The sequence below is a fragment of the Balaenoptera borealis genome, assembly GCF_965194805.1.
Source record: "Balaenoptera borealis genome assembly, chromosome: 6".
NCBI lineage: Eukaryota > Metazoa > Chordata > Mammalia > Artiodactyla > Balaenopteridae > Balaenoptera > Balaenoptera borealis.
The window spans coordinates 36,103,523-36,127,700 of record NC_138863.1 but is presented as its reverse complement, the minus strand read 5'-3'; the positions used below and the strand labels follow the sequence as shown (position 1 = coordinate 36,127,700).

Here is a 24,178-nt window from a genome sequence, read left to right as displayed (position 1 = left end):
TTCTGGTCTTCCACATCTCTGATTCCAGGCCTGTCCCCAAACTGAGAGGCCACAATTCAACCTGAAGTCAGATCTGAAGGCTGAAGGATAAATTCCAGGTCTCTCAATACTCTTCAGTTATAGAAATGCAGTGGCAGGATCAAGTTGGCCTGGCAATCTGCAAAACAGGATTTTACAGGCACACAGGAGGCACAGTGTGGCTACTTATCTAAACAAAAATGCCTGAGCTACACCTGGGAACACAGCCACAGCAAGCCTGACCCAAGGAACTAAATTCCCAGCTGTCAGGAATGTCCAGTTAGAGTGAACGAGAGGCTGGTCTTTTCCTTCTCCAACGTGAACTGGACTTAGATTAAGTCTTCACCCTCCCACTCTCCCTTCCACTCCCAGGCTGACCTGCAGCAGGCCCAAAAGAAATGTTTGCTTATTTTAACAAAGTGCTAATTCCACCTAGACATTAGTAACCACCATTAATAGGCAGTGTCGGTTCTGGAAGTCCCATGACTCCCTAGCCACCTAACTTGTCCACATCACTTTGGCCCGACTACACAGCATTCAGCATTGGTAGACAAGGAAAGCTTTCTAGGAAAGGATCCGCACAAGTGGATTCAGGAGCTCACTCCATGTTCTCCGGGGGAAGCGCACCAGACCACAGAGCCCTGCACGACCACCGTCCACAGAAATTGTTGGTTTATCACCACGAAGGCATCACAGTCAACTGGCGTAGGACTCTGTTGGGTAGCAGCGCTGTGCTCTGTGACTGTGCACATCCTGGAGCCCTGGGCATCTTAGCTGCAGTCCTACCCATGTCCTGCACTGAAGGACTGCGGCATCTCTTCTAAGTGTAGTAACTACAGAGAGACAAAATGTTTACTGATCCCAGAATCAAAAAAAAAATTTAAGAAAAGGAAAAAGAGTGGAATATGCAAGTTTGTGTATCACAGAAGAGTTCAAACATATGGCATATTGTGTAAGTATCCCCAAGTTCAAAACTAAATTCTTGAGGTTCTTGTCTCACTGGGTTAGAAATGCATATATTAGTAAGCCTTGAGACTCAATGGCATGCTGAAATGACTATACCATAATTCATCAACATTAGGATTTCCTTCCTCCGTTAAGTAGAATTTTATTCTGGAGGTTTCTGGGAGGATAATTTTTTAAATAGTATTGAACTAGAGATGTACTTGCCGTTCCCTTCATTCTTATTATCCTCTCTGGAAAAGCTATTTGCAACTCAGAGCCCCAGGAGTCAAAAAAGGAGTTAATAAAAATTATCTTTATACTAACATTTGCTTCGTCATCTCAGGTTTTGAGCTCTGCCTTAAATGTTATTTTATCTAATTTAATAATTAAAATAAAAACCCTTGATTAATTTCTCCAGTGTACTGGTAAGGAAAGCTTAACTGTACTGAGGTTCTCTAGCAAGGAATTAATAAAGGAATCAAGCACTCGGCTCTCAATAAGACAAGACTACCCAGATTTCTAGTGGGAATATTTCAGAGCACAGGCATGTTTTCTTTGGGGAGTTTAACTCACCAAAATTATTAAAAATTGAGATCAAACACTGGTGCAAAGCCCCAAAGGAAATCATACTAGAGTGGAGAGATTTTTATCAAATAAAACCCTGAAAAGGTAAAGTTTTTATAGTGAAAAATAAAGACTTTCTCCCTTACAAGAGGAAATCCTACTGTCTATGTTTAGGGTTCAAACAGCAAAACATATATGGATGTTTAATAGACGTATAAAGATCGTCACTGTGAAATGAACGCAGATTTCACAAGGCCGAGCTTAAACAGACAGGCAGCCATTACCATCCTTTCCCAACCACTAAAAGCCACTCTCATTCTTACACCCAACAAATGCCTCCACTGAGATGTAATAGCAACCAGGTCCTGGAAATGGCTAACACTGGGAGAAGAAAAAGAAAAGAACAGGAGGAGAGAGCAAGAAAGTCAAAATCATGCTGTGTATTCTGCAGTTCCCTAAGAGGACACTGGGCCCTCTGGATGGCAATACATAGGACATTATTATTGTGACTGAGATGAAGTTAATAAAACCCAGCGTACAGACTGGGGAAACTCGGGTCCCCACTGATGGAATACTTCCCACACAAGATATTTTAAGCTTATATGTACCTGTACAATTTATAGCAATTACTTAAACAAGAAAAACAGAAAAGAGAAAACTAGTATATTGTTTTTTTTCACGTTAGGATTCTAAGACATCCCCTTTATAATTTATATCATTTCTAAAAGACACTATTAAGTTTGATATTAAAAAACCAAAGAGACCGTTTCAGCCACTGCACGTAAATCCATTGAAACTCTTATTCTCATTCTTAATGTTATCTAAAGGATACCACCCAACCAAAGGAGGAAAGTTATTCCATTTTTAACTCTTTGAAAAGTGTCACAAAAAAACCTTTTTTTTTTTCCTCCTGGAAAAAAAAAAGTCATAAATCTTTATCCTAAAGAAAATGTTAAGTTTCTACCTTCCTTAAAAGCACAGAAACCCTGGAAGAGCACTGTACTATTTTAAATTGGGGGTAATCCCAGATATGGACTATCTCAACCTCAGAAAGATTTCATTCTCCCTAGATTCCCTGGATTCACAAGCTCTTCAACTCTAGAATAATTTCTGAGCCATAAAATGAAGCATATTAGTATAGTTTCTCCCCATTCCCTGAGAGGCCACAATTTCAAAATAGTTCTCATCTCACAAGCTCAACACAAGATAGAAAGACAAGGCAAAGGCTCTTTTTCCAAATCTGCATTAAAGGAGAAAGGGGTTCTTTTGGAGGCTAACTCAGAGGTGTAGGTTTAGGCTTGTGGGTGAACTCCTTCAACCTCCTGCCATACTGACTGCAACGCTGTTATCTTAGCACCATCACTGCCCAGGTCCAGGTAAAGATGATAAAAGAAACTATACCGAACAGCTTCGGTGAATATAGGTTCATTTCTTTACTTTGCTAATAGAAGTAGGATCGACAAACAGATATGTTTTCAGAGAGCAAGCCTGTGTTTATTATATACATGAGAGGCTGGCTGTGAGAAAGACGACTTCACTGACTCACATCAAAGGAAGAAAAGAGCTGCATCTCAGAAGCCTTCCTTGGTTAAAAAGAACTGTCTCCCTCAAACCTGCTTTCAAGCTATACATCAATCTTCAATATAATTATGTTTGACAGAATATAACCTCTCGGCAGTTAACTTGTTTACAATAAATGCTTAGTTTGGGTACATGGACTGTATTTCAGTCTTATAAATATCAAACGCAAACCTACAACACTCCCATTATGGAGCTGAGAATTATCTAGCTATAAATCTTTTTATTGGGGGACTGAGGGAATTACTTTGCAGCTTGTTTTCCACTAACCACTTGGAACAGTGTGAAAAGAGGTACATTTATACTCTGACCCTGTGCTAATTGGAATTCTATACATTTCCATGGGAGAGTGTGCAGTATCAATTCTGAATATGAAGGTCAGCCCCCAGACAGTTTTGCCATGGCAGCAAAAATATACACATGCAGCAAAATGGTTCTTACTGAAGTCATGGCATTTTCCTCCAGTTCTTTTTCTCCTCCAAGTCTCTTGGGAACTAATGGCCATTTGTGATGGCATTGGCAGGCTTTCAATAGTAAGCTCTAGTTTGGGGGGCGGTGGGGTTTGGTTATAAGTTACCTGTAAAAACGTGCTAAAGGCTCAAGCTTACTATATGAATGGACCTGTAAATAGAATGAGTTGTGCTGAATATTACCTGGAGATCCATTTGAGAAGGAAAAAAAAATCAGAATCACCTGGTTTACCCTTGTAAAATGTCTTTACTTGGGTCTTAAACGTGTAATAACTTCCCTTTTCACTAACAATTTGCTCCTCTTATAATACTGCTCCTCAATAATGAAGGGTGTTTGGTCATCTAATACCACATCTGCCAAACCTACATACAGGACAAAATCTTGTCTAAATGGAGCCTGGTAAGCTGAAAGCCGGCAAAGCTTCAGGAGAACCCTGGCTTAGCCTCACTCTCCTCCATGAGCGATTTCCAGGCATGCATTCTTCCTAGCGTTCTGAACACTTTCTGGTTTGCAGATCATGACAACTGATCATCACAGGATTTCCTCAATTGTTTCTTAATTTCACAATTACCTTGTAACCAGATTCCTATAATAACTCAACTTTAACATAGTATTAATATCATATATTTAAAAGATCATTTTAAGAATCCTAGTTTAAGTATATTTTCCAAAATAACAAATACTGGGAAATTTAGTCCCTTTATTACTTAATACTGAGATCCCAACTTCTTTCCTTCTAGTCAATGCTATAATTTCAGGTGACATAAAGAATTTTTTACATCTCTCAGCTTCTAATAAATAAGACAGGTAACTGATTTGTAAGTTTCAAGGGTCCTCAAATATAACTTTATTAAGAAAAATTTGCCACATGACTTTAGTATGAGGGGAAAATATTTTCATTGCATTAGCAGCCTCACAGATCTTTTTTGTTAATATCAAAAGCACTAGTTTGCAATATGAACTAATGGAAAATTGTTAAATTCACCTAAAATAATCACTTCTTTTTTTGATTTAAATAAGCCCTTTTAAAACCTTGACTATTTAACTGCTATTTACTTAGGGGAGGGGAGACATGGAGAAGGTGAGACTGTATGAAAAAAAAAAAAGGGGGGGGGTTTTCTGATTGTACAACAAAAATTCCCTCCAAGGCAAAAAGGCATTATGCCAAGTTCCACCCAGAATTAATGTTTAGGTTTAAATTATAAAGCCCAGAAAAAAAACGGAACCACTAATAGACCCTTAAAGCTCGTGGCATTCGTCGATGATGTTAGGTTATGTAAATGTTAAAACTGAAAAACCTTTTGCTGACAAAAAGTATTTTAATGAAGGCACTATTAACTAGACTCTCTAAACTGAATTTTTTTTTTAAAAAAAAGAAGCTTTTTGAGCTGTATGACATAAATTCCAGCCTGAAAGGGATTATGCTTGGGACAATTCTGGGATCATGAGACCTCCACCAGGAAGGGTTTACTGCCTATCTTATTCCTTTCATTTTGCTCTCAGGAAGGTTTTTAAATATTGAACCCAAGAAAACTCTTAGCTACAGACCAAAGAAACAGTCTCTAACTCTGTCAACTAAGTCCAACCTTGGGCTCCAGCTGCTTTGATGGCCAACACCATTTGCGGTTTTAGTATCCGCACAACGAGCACGGGTTAACTCCACTGTCTGGGCTAACTCCACTTTCATCACCCAAGTTTCCAGGCACACGCAATTCTATGAATAGAGTAAGAAATACAGCCTAGGGTGAAAGAACGCTAGCCACTGATTTCAGCGGCTGCCAGCCAGCTCGCTCCAAGTTGCTGAAAGCTCTACTCTGGGTAATGAGGGCTGGAGGCTCAGCAGTGTGAAGGATTATCGATTCATTGGTTCCAATGATTGCAGATGGAGGCCAGAGCCTGTGCATCTCAGGTGACAGTCTATGTCACCTACATGAATGGCAGGTGATGTGTCCATGTGGAAACTCGGGGTCCCCAACAACCCCACGTGAACCGAGAAGAAATAAGGGTGCTCATTATTCACCTTCAACTTTCTCCCTCCCCTTCAGCCAGGGGAGGAAGAACAGCAGATCCAGGGACCACACCTAACCCTTACTTTGCAGGACTTTGTAACAAGAGGAACATTCATTACTTTTTACTTCCATTTACATAGGTGAAAAAGAGAAAGAGAGAGAGAGAGAGAGAAGGTAGTTACACCTCAGGTAGAATATAAGAAACTGATTTCCCGTCGTAAACTGTATACGAAGACAAATCAGTGAGCACTTCTCATGTCTCCTGAGCAACTACCTCCCGGGGGCTCCTCTCTGAACTTCCCAGGGAGAAGCAAGAACCAAATGGTCTCTCCCCAAAACAGATTTTAGCTAATAAATACAGCAAAGTAAGTGAAAAGTACTTGAGTTATTCTGCATCTTCTTCAAGACTAAAAATTTGTACGTTGTGTGACAGGTCCCCCTCATTTTTCTTAATGATGTTTTTATTATTCTTTCACTCAATTAAAGCAGAAATGGATATTGCATCTTCTGACTGTATAATTGTTATTGTAATCTGTTTTCGATCACTGCTTGGGAAATGGGTCCGAAACAACATAAACTCTCCACTGCCTCAGAAGGCATGTCATTTTCTTTTACTACGACACTTAAAGAGACATTTATCATGCCGCTCTGTTAGCATCTTTGGGTTATGACTAAAGAAAGCTCTTGTTCTGTTAACCAAAAAGAAATAATAATAATGTTTTGAAAACATTGCTATTTGAAGAGTTTTGATATGAATGCGTTTTCCTTACAAGCTAGCAATTTTTGCTTTTCTTATATGTATATATAAATAATGGGAACAAATGCAAGAAAAACATGCAATTTTAATACGGGGAATAATCAGGAAATTTGAAAATCAATCTTAGTCAGTTATAAAAGAATGGATACACTTGCTTTCTAGCCAAATTTTTTTTAAAAAGTAAAAAATATTTTTAAAAGATATAAAGATATCTGTGCTTAACATTATGAAATTAAAATTGTTTCTATGAAAAGTGAAAATCACCTCTGTCAGATCTTAGTGCTTTGGAAAACATTTTCTCTAACTAGAGTCTCTATTAATTTTGTTCATATCTGTGCAAGTCTTCAACAAAACAAAGAAAGTCACTGAGCTGCTGTGCACATTTCAATAACTGTGCAACCATCAGTAGGCACCAAACATTTACTCTGGTGTGAAATGCACCCCCCTTTTCCTATACGGTAGCTTGAAGGGTTTCCCCTTAACTTTTTAATCTTTTTTGTTACGTTATGCTATAGTTTAACAGCCCACTGTGCTAAGGTAGAACTCCATTCCAATGATAAGGCAACTAGTTAAGGGCAGAACCTAATCTGCCTCACCCACTAGCCAACAGTAATAATACTGGGAGCAATTTAAATTGAAATATACATCCCCCAGAGAGTTTTACTACCCTAATGTGTCATAAACACAAATAATATTCTTACTACAATATAAGACTGCCATAATTTGTTCATAACTTTATTGCAAGGTTCAAATTCTTGAAATTTCTATTAAGGATTTTTCTTCATTTTAAGCATTTGTCAAACTAGTAACTATAATATTCACTAGTTTATTTAAAAAATTTTTAAAGGTATACACATCAATTAAAAATGGAAAAAATACACACCATAAACCCAATTGCCATAATTGTATATCTATGGCACATTTACTCCATTTTAGGTCATTTTTACCTGGTTAATAAAAAATCTGGAATAAGTAAAACTTTGCAAATGAGAAGCCAAAGACAAGTTGTAGAAGACAATTTCTGATGCAGCCTTTCACTGCCTCGTAATTATACTGATTTTACCCATAATTTTTAAATCACTTGCTATTAAACAGCAAAACAATTCTGTTAATTGAAAGCAAAAAAAATTATATGTATAGATGGAGTTCCATGATTTTGAAAACTCCACCATAGAGCATTTTTACATAAACACTATACAGCATGAAGTCCTTGTGGGGCTTGTTTCATGTAAAAGAAGAAAATAAATGTTTGGTTGCTCACTGACTTCAGAAAATAAAGAAAATCACACACTATAGAGGCCACATCTGTACTTTTTTGGAAATCTGTAAGTCCTCAACTGGCTTTTGTTTCAACTCATACCTCAATTCCACTCAGGGCAGTCTACTTTGACTTTGAAATATCTATCGTATTACCCGTAAGTAGTAAGATGATGAATCCTTTGTATATAAAAATCAGTTTTTAACACATAGACATTTCCAAACCTCTGTTGCACCTTAAAATAAAAGGAATTCACGGCTCTCCACATTGACACCCTAAATTAAGGATGGAGAGCAGTGATAATTGGAAGTGAGAAAGGCCCAATACAAAGTCAGCAGAAGGAAATCACTCATTTTTAAATCGCTATAAAGAAAACAAAAGGCAAACTGTCTTCTTCATTTTTTGAGCTAAGCATAAATGTCTCCTACTTGAAACCATTTTCAGTTCTTTTCTTTCTCTCTCTCCCTCTCCCTGTCCCTTCCTTCCTTCCTTCCCTGCTTCCTTCCTTCCTTTCCTTCTTTCTTTCTTTTTTTCCAAAAAGTAATGAGTTAAAATGTATGAGTTAGATCCAACATTTCACTGCTGTTCTTATTCTTGGGGAGTTCGGGGGGAAGGGGGAACTTGCTGCCAAAGCTTCAGAAAAGAGAGTTTAGGCTGCTAATTTTCCGTTCACAAAATCTAAATTCCCCTTATGCATCTCACACAACTCATGAAATAATATGAAACAGTATTATATCACTGCAAATTGAGACATTTTTATCAAAATAAAGAGTGATGATGCCAACATTTCATTTGTCATTTCCCACTTGTCACTTTCCACTGACAAACTGTTACACATACAACTTTTGTCAAATGCTCCATCCTTAAATATGTTCCAAAATGCCATTGTATCTCAGCATTCACGTAAGGAAGATAGTAAAGCTATGTTACCACACGTTAGTTACATAGGTTAAAAAAAAAGCCTACTTATTAGGTAAAAGAGTATAAATAACTTTATTTACATGCTATGTAAGATAAAGTATGACTTCTTGAAATGAAATAAACTATGTACATATTTTTTGCACCTAATGTGAGATTACTAGTTACAAAAAACTTTTTAGTGATGAGAAATTGTCATTTTGCTCTATACTGGAAACATAAAGTTTTCTACCTTATTTTCAGTCAAAAAAAAAAAAGAAACCTAAACACTCTAAAAAGACCAAAGAAAATAATACAATTTGAACTCATCTAACTCTGTCAATTTGTCTTTTTTATATATCATATAAACTGTCTCCACATTGAATCTTAAAAAAAAAAAAAAAGAGTTTTAAATTATCAAAGTAGCACCACCAAATTTGACTGCTTACCAGATACGCCTTGTCAGATATACCAAACAATTACTATGTCTTGCCTGGAATAAGACTGATTTCCATATTCTTAAAATAACTCAAAATTAATATTCTTAGATATCTAATAAATTATGATTAGTCTGTTTCCCTCCCTACAGAGATAGATAGGCAAAATATATACACACATTCACACAAGGAGAAAAGAATTAACACAGGATATCTAATATGTACAGACTGATACTCTTAGTCACAACCCCCTGAAAAAAGAGGATACTGCTTATTGTCCGCAGTGGTTAAAAAACAGATGCCTTAAGGGACATCTATGTAGTTCTAACACACACACACACACACACACACACACACACACATTTCACTGCAAATGATCTTGAATATATAATGGTCAGTGGGGTTTCTACTGATGGAATATAAGGCTTCCAAAATTACTCAAAACATCAAATTATGCTCAAGACTTTGAGGGGCGGATACCCTATGTTCTGTTTAATGTGTATGTTCCATTGCATATATTTTTTTAACCAAGTATATCTTTATTTTAATAACAGGCCAAGGACTGAAAACACTTTAGAGAGGGCTATTTTTCTACCTCAGCAAAACTACAGAGGACATGCTAGATTGTTGGATGACCCCAAAGCCTAAGTTCATTCTATTTAAAAGATCTTAAACCCTTAAAAAAAAAAAAAAAAAAAAGTGGAGTACAAGACCGAAATACAACCTTTTCACTTTTAAAGTAATAACATGAGTCTTCCCTACAAGCATAATGGTATACATCCTAGGTTAAAATGAATTTAATGAGTTTTCTCCATTTTGCCTATGTTGACAATACGTTTCAAATTTCTAAATATTTTATACATTTCAATAGGTCAATATCTACACTCTTTCGTATCTGCCCTCCTTTCAAAAAGTAAAACATCTCTCTACAACTGCTCATATGGTGACTACACCTGACCTGAACTGCATTTCTTTTACTCTTATCTAAAATGAAATGTTCCACATGCAGACAATTAAACTAACTGTTGTTGTAGACAGTGTTCAGCTCTAAATGAGGCCCTGCGCAACAATCATGATCACATTTGCTTCCCTATTTGAGTACATCAGTGTGTATTGCATAATGATTTTTTCCCCCTTGCAACAAGACAGTTATGTTCTTGAAAAGGCTGCCTGGTAGCAAGAAGAATAGGTTTACTTCGGGTCAAAGAGTTACAAGATAACTTCAATAGACAATTCTTCAACAAAATTGAAGTTATTTTAAAAACTAATTTTTCCCAAAAAAGCTAATTTTTTTCCAAAAAATCAAGATATTCTCAGTGTTTAAACATTTTTCCTTGAACTCTAGAAGATCTAACACAAAAAAAGTCATCAAAATTCATAGGAAAATGAAAAATATCAAAAAGATTTCTGATGTTTAATGCCTCCTATCAGCAAATACACCATCTGGTATACTCAAGCGCTGTTCATTCAGTTTAAATAAAGCTGTCTGAAAAGTTCTTCTTTAAGCCAAACATTAAAAAATGAAAATGCTTGTGTTAACAATGAATGAAGCACAGTAATTTATTGCTATTAAAGCACAACTGGCCAGCGCCTTTCAGCAGTCCAGGAGGAAAGCAGAATGCCTTGCTTCCTCTGGAAACTTGATTGGCATCACTTTCATTTTATGCTGTAGGTTGTGTGGCTGAAGCATTACATACAGCAGAACATTTTAGGTACTTATGCTAATGGCGGTAAAAGGATCATCTGATTCTTATATTCATCATCCTTAATAATCTTTTCTTTTTCTAAATCTTCAAATAGATCTGTAAGTTTTAATCAACAATTTCACAAATATAAATTTCCCCACCATTAATCATCCTTTTTCAAAATCCTTATGGAGTGAATTACTAGCTGAGAGAGGACGCCAATTCTAGTAAGTGAATGTTACCCAGCAGGGATATAAAGCTGTCAACACCATGGTGCTCTTGCTTGCTCTAAACTCTCTCCCAGCCTTCATATGTTTTTTAAAGAGATATTAGCCTTTTTTTTTTTCCAGGACCTTCTATAAAAGCTGACTGTCATACACATCTGAGCACTTATATTTTATTACATACATGCTTTAAAACGCACTGCTTAGATAAGAGCAAATATAGCCTACAAAGTGTTAGAAATACAAAACAAAACTGATCTACTTTCTAATAGTCTTCTAAAGCTAACCACATTGTAAACAACACACTCTTAAGCCCCCTATTAAAACAGAACCCTGAAGACTGTGACAGTGTTTCTACCACCTCATCCAGTCAAATCCAGACACTAAAATTATGTCTCTCTCTTTTTTTTTTAGTTCTCATCAAAAACATAGCAAACTCTCTCTCCCTAAAAAAGGTAGATAACAGCAACAGAATTTATTAGGGCAACCAATGCATTCAGAAGCGTTTATTCACCTATTTATCAGAAGCGTAAGATAAACTGACATTTTATTGAGCAACCAATTAACTTAATGATTTCCCCTATTTTTATGGGGAGAGCATTTAAAAAGAGAATCACTAAAGATTGACAAATACATCCTCCCAAATTTTGAGCTCTATTTTTAAAATATATATTATTATAGCCATCTTTACAACATTGACAAGACTGCAATATATCTGAAAATGGTAATAAATGATGCAGAGCTACAAATATTTTTGTAGTTGTCTATACTTATTATATTGCTTCATAAAGAAAATTTAAACAAAAGGAGGTAGGGTGATAGAAATATAATCTATTTTATATTTACTCTGTTCTAAAAAAAAAAAACTTATTTCAATTATAAAAGAACTGCTAAATAGAAATATATTTTAAACATTTTTAAAATTTAGAATGTGCATTTTTAAAAAGGCTTTCCTTTTCTCCAGTCTATATACATGATTAAAAGTCGTAATGAAATAAAATTATTAACATCTCAATGTACATTTGGAAACTATATAAACTTAAACCCACAAAATAATCATTAACATTCATAAGAAAACTCTGTACTATTGAAATTTTATGTTCTAAGTTGATATATTTGAAAGCTTTCTAAATTAAAATCTTTCCAATCTATTAAGATCTATCGAGTAAAATCTTTCTTTTAAAAAAAATCTTTAAAAATCCACCATAAGTAAACTATTGTAACCACTTTACTGTTAAGTATCATAAATGGTACTTACTGAGACAAAATAATGTCATCTTTATTTTCAGTTTGGGAAGCAGCTAAGACCTTTGATATTACTAAATTAAGTTAAAGCTCAGAAAAAAGTGACTATACCAGCTTGTCGAAACAAATTTATTATTCCTCACCAAGACTTAATAATATTTGTCTATATCAAATTTATGGTAAGTGGCCAAATGTGAATTATAGTCTCAGAAAATATGAAAAGTAACCACTATTTTACACTGAGGGTATCCCTGGGTCAACAAAATCAGGCAGTTTCCTTCAGTAAGATATACGGGGGAAAAAAACTTTTTGTAGGGAAGCACAATTGGTAACCATTACATTCTAAAATGTTTAGAGACTTCTTTCAATTTAGTGAGCTTAGAAAGAAACCAAAATTTCAGTCCAGGTTTTTCTCTTTAATGCATAAGGCCACTTTGAGAACACATCCTCTCCAAGGACTTCCAAAAGTTTTTCAATCCGACATTACCAGCACTTATCATACCATCTCACATTGGGTCCCACCATATTCACCATATATTTTTCTTTCTTATATGCATATACTAAAAAATGATCCGAAAAGTCCAAAGTTATTGCTTCACTCTCAAGACAACACATTAATAAACACTATTTCTAAAAAGTGAGTCACAAAACTACCAAGTTTTCTTTTGCTTCATTAAAGTATATCTTCAAGTCCCTAAAATGAAAGATACATAAGCCACAATCTATGGTCAAATAATTTTGTTAAAGCTTTTAAAACTGAGAGAATGAGTGCTTCTCAAGGGAGATGATTAATATAAGGAACTAAGGCAAACCATCTTGGAAGTCTACCATGAAGAAATAGTAATAGCAAAATAAGTAAAAATAAAAACCTGTTCTTTTATAAATTGTCTGTTGTCTGTTTATAAAATGTCTTTAAAAGGGACTGGATATTTCGAATTAAGGCTTTACTTGGAAATACAAACTATGGCTCTTTAGAACATGGGAATTTATCACTAACTTTTGCCAGGGTTTTGTTTCATTTCAGGCTGGCTAATATAAGAATTATATTAAACAGGCTACTACTGAAAATATTAGGGGGGAAAAAAAAACTTTTAGAAGCAAAAAAAAAAAAGATTAAACTAGTAATTTATGTCAAACAAAAAAACTGCATGCCATGTAGAACTGTGCATTTACATTTAAAAAACAACTAAGGAGATGTCAAATAAACCTCAAAATATTTTAATAATGTTTAAATTTCTTGCATATCTTTATTTTATAAAATTACTTTCCCTAACCACTTTAAAAGAAAGTGGTTGTTTAAGTAGCAAAAACTACGAAAGATTTTAAGTAATATTAAATTCTTGGAAAGAAAAACAGCACGTAGTCAATAAGACTACTATGCTATTTTTACCTGTTGTGCTATAATTCATAACAAAGTTACAAATGCATATGACTTTAAACTTTATTTTTAAAAAACGGTAGCATTAAAGTCTCTAAGGGCCTGACAGAGTCGTAGTGATTCTTTATTTCCCACTTGAAATGTGGCTGGAAATATTCCCAGTTGTTAATCATTTGTCTCGAAGCACTGTCCTAACTACAAAGTAACACCAACACTTGCTCCTGTACTAACCTGAGCATTAAACATTAGTCCATAAAAGCGAACGCACCTAAACTTCATCCCTACAGCAGATACTCTGAGGCAAGGCAAAAGAGTTAAATCACTAAAAAGCTCTCTAGGAAAATCTAGAAACAGTTAGCTGGCTGTGACATAAACCTGCCAACACCTCAGCACACAGTGGCAAAGTGCCCAAAAAATGCCACCCTCCGGGTAAACCACTTTCTTGTTTTAACTCGAGATGAAGCTACCAGTTGCAGAGGAGAGGCGACGGGGGCATTATTTGGCAACCTGGAATTCACTTCCTGTAATCCTACACCGCGACATCGCCTAATCAACCTGAACCCTGACACCCGGGCCTTTATCACCCGGCCGCGGGCTGCGCGCGCCTCCCTGCTCCGGGCTGTTACCTCCCACGGCCTTGGCCACGGCGCCGTTGGGCCTCCCGCGGGCTCCCATGGGGCTGCCGTTCTGCTCCAGCCGGGCCACCTTCACCGGGGGAGGACCCTTGACGTCGGGGCTGCCGCTCCGCCGGTCGGGGCTGTCCCGCAGACACGGGCTCTCGCTCCGCCGCTCCATGCTGCTCCGACTCGGAGACAAAGTTCCCACCGGCAGGTCGCAATAAAATGCACAGGGACCTAGGGAGGGGGCGGGGGGGGAAAGGGGGAGGGAAAAAAAAGAGGGAAAACCGCTCACACACGTGATAGACGTTTAGGCCAGTGGCAGAGCGCTGCACCAAAGCCACACAAACTTCCTCCCACGCTGCCCGAGGGGCCCGAACAGGGAAGCCGGTCCTAACCTTACACTGGGCGGCCCAAAGGAAACCCAGAACTTGGGGTGCCGCGACTCTGCCCAGTCGCTGCTCCCAGAAGTTAGCTCTGGGTCACGAAGTCCGCCCAGGGCGCCCAGAAGTAATCCATTCAATGGGACAGGGTTGACATAAACCGTTCTCCGGTGCGCCGACCTTGCTGTCGGGGGGTCAGGGTTGCGGAAGAAGTGAACTTCCTAAGAAGACATCTCACTCACTCAAGGAGTGGGTGCGGGTGTACGTAAGTCCATATGAAAACAAATTAACCACAAGAAGAATGCGCTCTGAATCGCGGGGCAGTAGGCAAAGGCCTGCCAAAAAGACCCTTGAATCCCCGCTTTTTACCTTTACCGAGCACGTCCTGGGACACACACACACACTGCACAAAATCAACCCTGATTCCACATTAATAAGCATCCCAAAACACTTGGCGGTATTCATCAGAATAACGTCAAGCTGGGTCTACAATCGTTATTATTTTGGAATGTTCTAATCTTCATCCGATCCTGAGTGATTTTTTTAAATGCTCTTCCACATAAATTACAAAAGCAAAAGCATTTAAATTATTAGGTGCGGGAGCAGCCTTCATCAACCCCAATTTTTAAATCTCTCCAAAAAGTTTTCTCCTGGGTCGCCTGGCTGGCAGCGCGCTCCTCACGGAACCCGCAGATCTCGGCACCCCCGGATTTTTGGGGGGCGGCGGAGGAGGAGGAAACACCTGATGAAACGGCACTCACATTGTCACTGACATCCCCAAGAAGCAGGAGGAACCCGGCACAACAAAGTGCGCTGGGAATCCTCGCGGGCGCTCTGGCCGTAGGAGAAGCCGCGTCGCCACGGCTCAAGGAGACAAGGTGGGGGTGGCAGAGGAGAAGTGAGAAGAGATGCGAGTGATGCAGAGACGGAGCGCCAGGGCTGAGGGCGAAGGTTCCGCCCGGACTCCCTCGCTGCGCTGTCTAACAAACAGAGCGAGAGCTGCGGGGAGGGAACTTAGCAGGACCCGGGGCTTCCCCGAACTCCCGAGCTTGGCGCGGGCGCCTTCGCCCTGAGTACTTACTGCTCACAGTCTGTCTGTAACTTGGCTGGCTGGGGCTCTGTCCATGGAGCAAAAGTAGAGAATCCAGGGTGGAAAGTTTCTGGTGATTTGCCTTGCAGTGTTCTCCTAGTCTTCCTTTCTCTTTACTCCTTTCCCTTTCCTCTTTCCCAGGTCCAAACGTTTAGGGTCCTGGGTCAGGGTGTCTTCTTAGTGCGGCGATGGTTGTTATGATGATGATGATGGGGGGTGGGGGGAGTAGAGGGAGGAGGAGAAGAGGGAAAGGAGGGCTCCTCCAAAGGAACACCCGAGCGAGCGCGGGAGGAGGCGACGGAGGAGGGGAGAAGAGAGAAGGAGGCTGAAAAAGCCTTTTCACACCTTCGGGAAGGAGACCCGTTCTGGCGAGAAAGGGCTGAAAACTGGGAGGCGGCGGAGGCGGGTCGGGGCTGCCGCTTCGCAGGGCTGCTAGCTCGCGAGGAGGCGCGGCCGGAGCCGTAGGGCCGGTGCCACCGAGAAGCGAGAAGGCGCAGGGACCTGGGACCGCACGCGGGAGGAAAAGCGGCGGCCGCCCAAGCTGTCACCTCCAGCCTCTCCCCTCTCGGCCGCCGCCGCCAGCAGCCGAAGCCGGACTCACTGACAAGCCGCAGAGAGAGACACAGTGAGAGGGAGATGATTATTAGTTGCGTTGAGTCATCAGGCAAAGTGAGTCCTTTTGGGTTGTCCTCGGTTTCCGATTTCTCCCCCTCCCCCTTTCCGTCCCCAGATCTAGCGCCTTCAAAATAATAATTTGGGGTGGGGGTAGGGGAAGTCTCTGGGTTATTTCGGGATGGGGGTTGGGGGGGAAAGATCTAAACCCGAGCCAGACTGGTCCACCGCATTGAAGGAGGAGAGTGGGGGGGCGGGGAGGAGGGCCGGGGAGGTTGCGGGGGGAGGGGGCCCCGCCTGGCAGGAAATTAAACATCAATCAATCAATCGCTGTGAGGCCGGCGACCGAACAGCGGCGGAGCTGCAGAGGAGGCAGAGGGACTGGAGAGGGGCGGGTGGGAAGCAGGGAGGAGGGAGAAGAAGGAAGGAGAGAGTCGGCGGTGGGAGAGCGGTGTGGCGAGGACCGCGCGCGCGCGGCGCGGCGGGGGACCTATGGCAGGGAACCGAGTGGCGCGCGAGGCGGTGGCCGCGGCTGGTGGGTGGGTGCGCCCGGGTGCAGGCGGGAGCTGGGGCCCGGGGTCTCGTCCTCCTCCTCCTCCTCCTCGCGGCGGGTCCAGGGCGCGGCCGCCTCGCCCAGCCCTGAGGCGCACTAGTCCCGGCTCGGAGGCGGCGGCAAGGCAGGCGCTGGTTGCCTCGTCTCCCGGCGGAGGCACAGACCCACGCGCAGGAGGCAATCACGGCTGCCTCGGCTCCGGGTTCTGCTAACTACGCGGAGTACTTTCGACTTTGGAGATAGGAGGGCTATCACCTCCCCCACCCACCGCCTCCGCCCACCACGCACCGCCTCCGCCCCTCCGAACAACTTTTCCCGGTGCCTGCGAGCTCCCCCTCCGTGCGGAGCCAGCCGTCCGGGCCCGCCGCGCCGCCGCACGCGCTAGGAAGGCCGACTCTCCCTCAGAGCTGGCACTGCCGTGGGTCCAGAACAATAGCCCGGGTGTCCCGAATGGCAGGAGCACCAGCACTGCCCGCCGGGCGGCGGGTAGCACAGGGAAGGGGGCTGCAGGAGGGTCGCAGGGCGGGGAGCATCCCTGGATGACGTCCCTGGAGCGCTCGCAGCGCCGGCGACATCTCGAGCGGCGCAGCCCGGGCCGCCTGCAGGCCGTGACGCGGTGGCAGCGAGGGCGGCGGGGCTCCCTGTCCGCTGGCTGCTGGGCTGGGACTCCTGGGATCCCAAGCCGCTCGGGCCCTAGGCTGAGAGCGCGGTCAGAGGTGTGCGGTGGGGACCCGGCCTCCCCATCCCGGGGGAGGCCGTGCGGGGGCGTCCCCAGCAGGTCCCGCGAAGGCGTAACTGAGCCACAAACTTTTGCCGACTCCCGCGGCCGCAGTCGCCCGTAGCCCGGCTCCAGCCGCGGTGCTCATTTAAGGTGGCCCGGGCGCTAGCCGAGCAGGCCGGGCTCTGGCCGCGCTTTTGTCCCTAAGATCCCTCTTGGACGCGGAACCTCCTTAAAGAAAGCACGTGGGCAGGAGCCGCGGCCCCCGCGAGACCCCGGGGGCGCCGGCTGACACTCGCGGTCCCGACCTGAAGCGGGAAAATGTGGACGCGTCCCCGCTCGTCTTGAGGCCAATGAAGCCCCCTGAGCTGGCGGTATCTCTAGTCGCTCCCGCACACCTTGGTTCTCCCTCCTAACCCCTAGGACCCCGAGGACTCCCCACCATCTCGTCGCCTGAGCCGCCGGTCTCCCTTAAGAAGCGCTGACTCTACGGCGGCGCCAGAGGGCCAAACTAAATTCGATCTCGGGAAACGCGCTCGGGGGGCAATTATGGAAATCTCGGTCGGGTGCACCCGCCGCGGGAAGCCGCGTCAGCCCAGTGTACCCGGGGCCAGGCCGCCGTCCACTCGCCGCATCCAACCGGCGCGCGGCGTGCACCTGGCCTCCCCTCAAAAGCAGGAAACTGGGAGGCGGGGGAGACTCTGGAAGAGAAAGGGTCCCAGAAGTGAAACCTGCCCCCGGCCTAAGTCTCAGAGCCCAGAATCCGAAGGACCCCGCACCCAGTCGCCGCCCACCAAGTTCCAAAGGAGCGCGAGGCGACCCGAGAGGCGGTGGGAGCCGAGCGGAGAAAGGAAGCGAGATGGATAGCAAAGCTTCGGGGAGCCAGCCTGGGGGTTTTAGGCTGCGTTTGCTTTTCCCTGTGCCCTCCACAACCTCATCCCCCTCCCACCTCCCCAAAAGAACGAGTTAGAGAAAACGCACAATTCGGAGTCTGTGAGAACAAAGTGGCTCTAGCAAACCAACTTCGTGGTGGTAGCTAAAAGGTTTGGGGCTGCAAAGAAACAAACTGTAAGTTCGATTGACAAACTTTTTTAAAAAATCTGTAATATCAAGTCGGAATGGGAAGAGGGTGTTGCAAAAGCCAACTACTACCACTGTCAAAAGTTTAAGCCCGTTTTCAAAATGGGGAAAAGGCGCATTTCTTATTAATACCTTAACAACGATAATAATGCTGTTTCTTTCCTTACCTTGGTGTTGAACTGCAGAATCCTCCTCCGGATCAATGTCCAGGAACTTAGAAGAATTGGTGATATTAGGACTTCAGTACTTCTGGAAAAAAATGCAAATGGTTTAGCCAGGATCTTTCCTGTCTGATTCGTCACTATTATTATATCTGATGATGCGAATGGTTGGAGCGATTCAATCTTAAGTCATTAATGAGCTATTTTATAAACACCACTGTCTGAAGATCTTCATTTACATTTTGCGAAGGATCACTTCGCTAACCTCACAGGCTTATGTCAACAGCATGATTATGGGGACTTAAGTTACACTCTTATAAACAACACAGCCGTATAGTTAATCGGTTAATATTTTATAAAGTGTAAATATTTTATTATGTTTTGAAAGGAACTATTGATTCTAAATTATTAAACCCCTGAGACAGGCGATTTAAATAAAATTTACAGTTAAGTACAATTAAATGTACATTGTGGCTAGTTTGTTTTCAGATTCTGCACTCTTTTTAATTCATTGATTTTTCTCTTAATTGGAGTTTACTCTTGATCATTTTTGGTAATGAACAAATCTATCATTTGGGGCAAAAGAACTCAAAAAATTTTAATTGCATTTAACGTAGAAGAAAATGTCAAATACTATGAATTATTACCAGAAATGTATTTTGAATGTTTGGAGATATGTGTTTAGAAATTTTACAAATTTCTTTCGATTTAAAAAGGAAGAATTTTAGGGATTTTTGTGATATATGCCCGGTATGGGGGTTTTTTTTTTCCCCTTGAGTTTTGTCCCTAATGAAGGCCTTTTCTGTTTCAAATTACATAAGCTTTTTACTGCACAATTTTTGTATTGACCTTATTTCAACTGAAGTAAGTGATTATTTCCAGCATGTTTAGTTTCGACAATAAGAAATTTTAAATAACATTTTTACCTTTTGCTAGGATATTCTACTTTTTAAAACAGTAAATAAATTATGATGATTCAAAAGTTTTGCTTGGTTTTGTTTTATATTCCTCAAGTGGCTTATTTCCAAACAGTTTTAAAACAAAATCACACTCAAGAAAAAAATTGGTTTTAATTACTTTTAAAAAAAATAATTTGATCCCAAACGCATTTTTGCGCATTACATGATAGTTTGCTCTGGTGCTCAAAGCATAAAGTTCACTTTGGGGGACATTTTTATACCTCAGATTGCTTCTCACTGACGTTTTTGTCGGGAATCTACTCAGACTTTTCCCCCCTTCCTCCCCCACTCCCAATTTTTTTCATATGTCATTTAGTCAAAGGTCGTCTGTCTTTCATAATCACACCGAGATTTGTTATTTTAAAAAATCAACGGGTCTTTATACGCTGGGCTTAAGTATATATGCTTTTTCTTATTTCCATGTTCTCCCTTTTTCTCCCTATCTCTCGTCAGGCCTTTCTTCTCCTTTATTTTATGGCCTGCACTTTTAATGACAACATTTCTTGATTTCTGTCTCTCGACACCGAGGTTTGTGCTGTGCTAGCTGTCGACTCTGGCCAACCTTCCTTCCCTGATGCCCGCGCGGGACGGCCTAGGCCCTACTACCCCGGCGCAGGGCGCCGGGTGCTGGGCGTGGGATCCTGGCTCTCTGCTGGGCCGCCGTGGCCTGTGCCCAGCATTTATCACCAGGCTCCCAGGATTTCAGGTCTGGTCACCCAAGAGGCCCTCCCGGCCGTGCGCTGCATCTTAGAGAACACCGGAAAGTTGTGCCGCGTTTTCCCTCCACTGCCGCAAGCACAGGAGGAAAATTCTATGGGAATGGCCAGCGTCAACAACCTTTGACGGCTCCTAGGAACCCACGCGGGCCTGCCTCTCCCCCACCCCACCCCCCCGCCCGGGGCTTGCTCTGCTGGGGGCGAGAGGAGGCGGGAGGGAATCGTTCCTTTCACTTGAAGCCCACACCAGCTCTGAAGCCAATTTCCGCCACTGACTGTCCGAGGAGAGCTGGGTGACCAACATTTTCGCAGGCCGCATAACTGCGCGGGTCTTGGATTGGAAATTGGATGCGCCGAGGGGACAAGGGCCCGGCGCCAGAATGCCCCGTGGGGAACGCGCCTAGAAGGACCGATCGACCAGGGTGGGCTCCTGCCCTTTCCCAGGCTGCCCCGGGGCGTCTGGGGACTGGCCGGAGCGCAGGGGCGGGGGACACTTACTTCGTTACCCGCACGTCTTCCTCGTTGGCATCAGAGCCGGACAAATCCCAGCCCGCGCCAGTCAAAGATAAATTCCTCCTGGCTCCCCCAGCGGCTCCAGGGGCCTGGGCGGGGGCGGAGCGGTGAGGCGACCGTCGGGCCGCCTAAGGCAGGGGCAGTGGAGGTCGTGCTCCCATCCTCAAATGAACGAGCCCCTGCAGCCCGGACAGCGAGATGCGTCCCAGGGAGACGGCTGATGGGGGAAAGGTGGTGAGCAACTAGTCCGCGTTAGACGGTGAGCGGAACACCCAAGATGCCAGAAGGTCGGGGGGTCAGGGGAACAGACAGTGCAGAGGCCCAGAGCTCGGGAGGGAACGCGCGAAGGTCGGCCCCCGGAGCTGCCTCGGGCGAAGACGGAGAGCTTTCGGCACCAGGGTCCCACATGTAGGGGATGGGAGAGGGCGTCGGGGGTGGGCACTGACTGCCCGGAGCAAGGAAAGTCAGCGGACAGGTTTCGAAGCCAAGGGGAGTCGCTGGGTGTGCTTTCGCCGTGGCCGCGGGCCGGGAGGCCCGGGAGGGCGGAGGGCCTGCGGGCACCGAGCACTACTCCAGCGACACAGGACAACGCCCCCGGGGCTCCCGGATCCCTTCATTCTTTTTCAGACCGAAGAGCTTAAGAGCTGGATCTCCTGCTGCAGCCGCGCAGCGAGAGAACGATGGCCCGGCTAATCTAGTTGGGGTTTTGTTGTTGTTGTTGTTGTTGTTGTTTTAAATAGAAATCGACTTTCAACCACGGGGTAACAAGGCAAAGGGGAAAAGAAAACGAAAAGCCAAAGAAGCCGCCGCTACCTCCCCGCCCCCACCCCGGGGCGGCCGGGATGGGAGCCCAGAGTCGCGTTCCGGACCCGCTGCTTTTTCTGTCGGGAAACACTGAGCCAAGAAGAAGATGGTCGGTCCCATCTCCAAATCCCGGGCCCAAGGTGGCGGCGAAGAAACCCACGGCCTCGACTCTTCGTCGCGGCCCCGTCACCCTCAAGCCCGGGTCAAGACCCGTGTCCCAGACCTGAGCTGAGGCGTCCTCTCCCGACAGCGCCACCGCGTGGGCTGCAGCCCCAACCTGCGGCGCCGGTTCAGTCCGCTGCGTCCCGGAGCCGGCCTTACACGTCGCCGCAAGTCCTGGGGTTCAGAATGCGGCGGGGCAGGGACAGGTCCCCGGCCCCGGGCACAACCGGACCACCCAACACAAAAACGCGCCCGGCAGACACAACATCTGCGCCCTCAGTTTGCCCCAACCCCTTGTAATGCAAAGCACACCTGGAAATTCCAGGCCGCGGCGCCCCACCCGAACCCCAAACTCCAGGCAGGCCGGCCCGCGTCGTGAAATCCGCGCCCACCCCTAGCTGGGGCGAGCGAGCCCAGGAAGCCGAATCCGAGGCAGCCCAAGACGGAGCGGCTCCAGGAGCGTTTCGCGGCTCTGGGCCCACGCCGGTCTCGAACCGCGCCAGAGAGACCGAGAGCGCTTGCTGCGGGACCCAAGGTCCCAGGCACTTACTGGGACCGAGGATCAAGCGGGTGTCGGTCTATCCGGCGGCCCAAAGCCGTCCGGAGTGGCGTGGAACCTGGAGGGCTTTCTGGGCTGGCGACTCGCCAGTTCTCTCGGTCTCACGAACCCCAAAGCCCCACCCTCTCAGTCCGGCAAGGCTTGACCCCTGGGCTAAGGCCCAGGCAGCGTTAGTGTCCTTGAGCTCGGTTCACAATGTCCTGGGGCTCGGTTCTTCCCCACCCCGCGATGCCTTGCCTCCGAGCCCAGAGGCTAAGCCCCGCCGAACCGGGCATCACCTGGCGCTGCCCGGCCGCTACGTCAGGACTCCAGAGCCACCACGTCGGGCTTAGAGGACTTTAGTGGGTAGGCTGGGGCTTATCTTAAACAAATTCAATTGTTCCCCGTGCGCGCCCTAGCGCGCACACACACGCACATACGTTTTGAGACTGTCAGCTGTGGAAAAGGACAACGACGCAAAGGTGGAAATTCACCTGGTGCCCACTCTGTTACAAAGCTCCCAGCCCCACACAAAAGAGGAGCGAGCCCTGGACGCCCAAGCGGCCGCTCGGCCGGCGGCCAGAAGCTGCACTCTCGCAGGGCGCCCGGCCAGCCGCGCCAGTTCGCGCGCTCCAGCCCCGGCCGGTGCCCAGCGGCGCCCTAGGGAAGCTGCGCCGGCCTGCTGAGTTCCGGCGCTGGGCGTCCGCCTGGCCTGCTCATCCACGCCTTATCACCTGTCTCTGAATTCTAATTTCTGAAATCTAATCCCCGTAGGCCACGCAGAGCTGTCTCCAAGCGGGCCAGGCCCGGCACCCCTGCCAAGTGGCTCACCTCTGCTTACGGCGCCTGCCTTTACCCCCGGTGCCAAGGACCGAGCGAGGGGCGGCAGGTCAGGGCGCAGACGCCGTCTGCTCTCCTCCAGGAGTAGACAGCGGGAGCCTGCGGCGTCGCTCGTCCGGCCCTGGGGCTGATTTAAATAACTAATAAGCTCAGAGACATTTTACGAGGGGAACTTTTCCTTTTAGTATCAATAAAGCCTAGTAATTGGGTTTGTTGGTTACCTAAGCTCGAGTTTCCCAGTCTCTCTCTCTCTCTCCCTCTTACTCTCTCTTTCCCTCTCTCTCTCATTCAGAAGCAATGTTTTAAAAAACCGGCAACTGTGGGTGCGTTTGTGTCGGGTGTGCGAGTGTGTGAAAGAAGTTGTTTCAAAAGTCCTTCTCCTGGAGAACAATCATCATTGTCGTTCTGTGGTGAAGAGTTTTGAAAGGTGAACTGTTGTTATTTCAGAGGAGGAAAATGTTAACAACAATTCAAGTCTCACAATACACGTATAATATAAGAAGGGCAGGGGTCCTTAAGATTTTTCCCTTTGAATGTGACGAAGACTTTTGCAGTGCTTCCTTAATAGTTTGCATTTTAATTAAGTCTCACTACATTTTAACTTCAACTCCTAGATTGTAATGATATCTGTTGTTTTCAGTAAAGACTTCTATACTATAATTCCATCTAATTTTTTGTTTTGATTTTCTAATCTTTTTGAAAGCATATTCTTAGTCGTAAGGAATTTTTCCACCTGGGAACAAGCCTCAATTTAAAAATATAAAAGACCTTTCATGAATAACTGCAAATAGCCCATTCGTTAGTGTCCACAGAGGTGTTGGCGCCTACACGAAATCTCGGAAATCTAAAGGCAATCTAAGCATGTTTCTCTACAATCACAGCAATATATATATTTCATCTCTGTTGTATGGAAGTAAAAAAGTATTTTAAAATACTTTAAAGAAAAGTGTCATGCTAAAATTTACC

The 24,178-nt window shown here is 44.4% G+C and overlaps 1 protein-coding gene across 2 annotated transcripts in view; it reads right to left on the bottom strand.

Annotated features, from left to right (window-relative positions):
- Positions 1–18,708, bottom strand: part of SATB2 (SATB homeobox 2) — a 194,017-nt gene extending 175,309 nt beyond the window's left edge. Inside the window, exons 1-2 of one of the 2 annotated variants that reach the window (XM_082397358.1) lie at positions 15,548–18,708; positions 14,093–14,320 (exon numbers count right to left, since the gene is read on the bottom strand). In XM_082397358.1, the coding sequence (XP_082253484.1) occupies positions 14,093–14,261 (169 nt within the window). In that variant the 5' untranslated portion in view covers positions 14,262–14,320; positions 15,548–18,708. Of the gene's footprint in view, positions 1–14,092; positions 14,321–15,227; positions 15,493–15,547 lie in introns of those variants that run through there. The other variant, XM_082397359.1, reaches the window with a different exon arrangement.
- Positions 18,709–24,178: the final 5,470 nt, after the last annotated feature.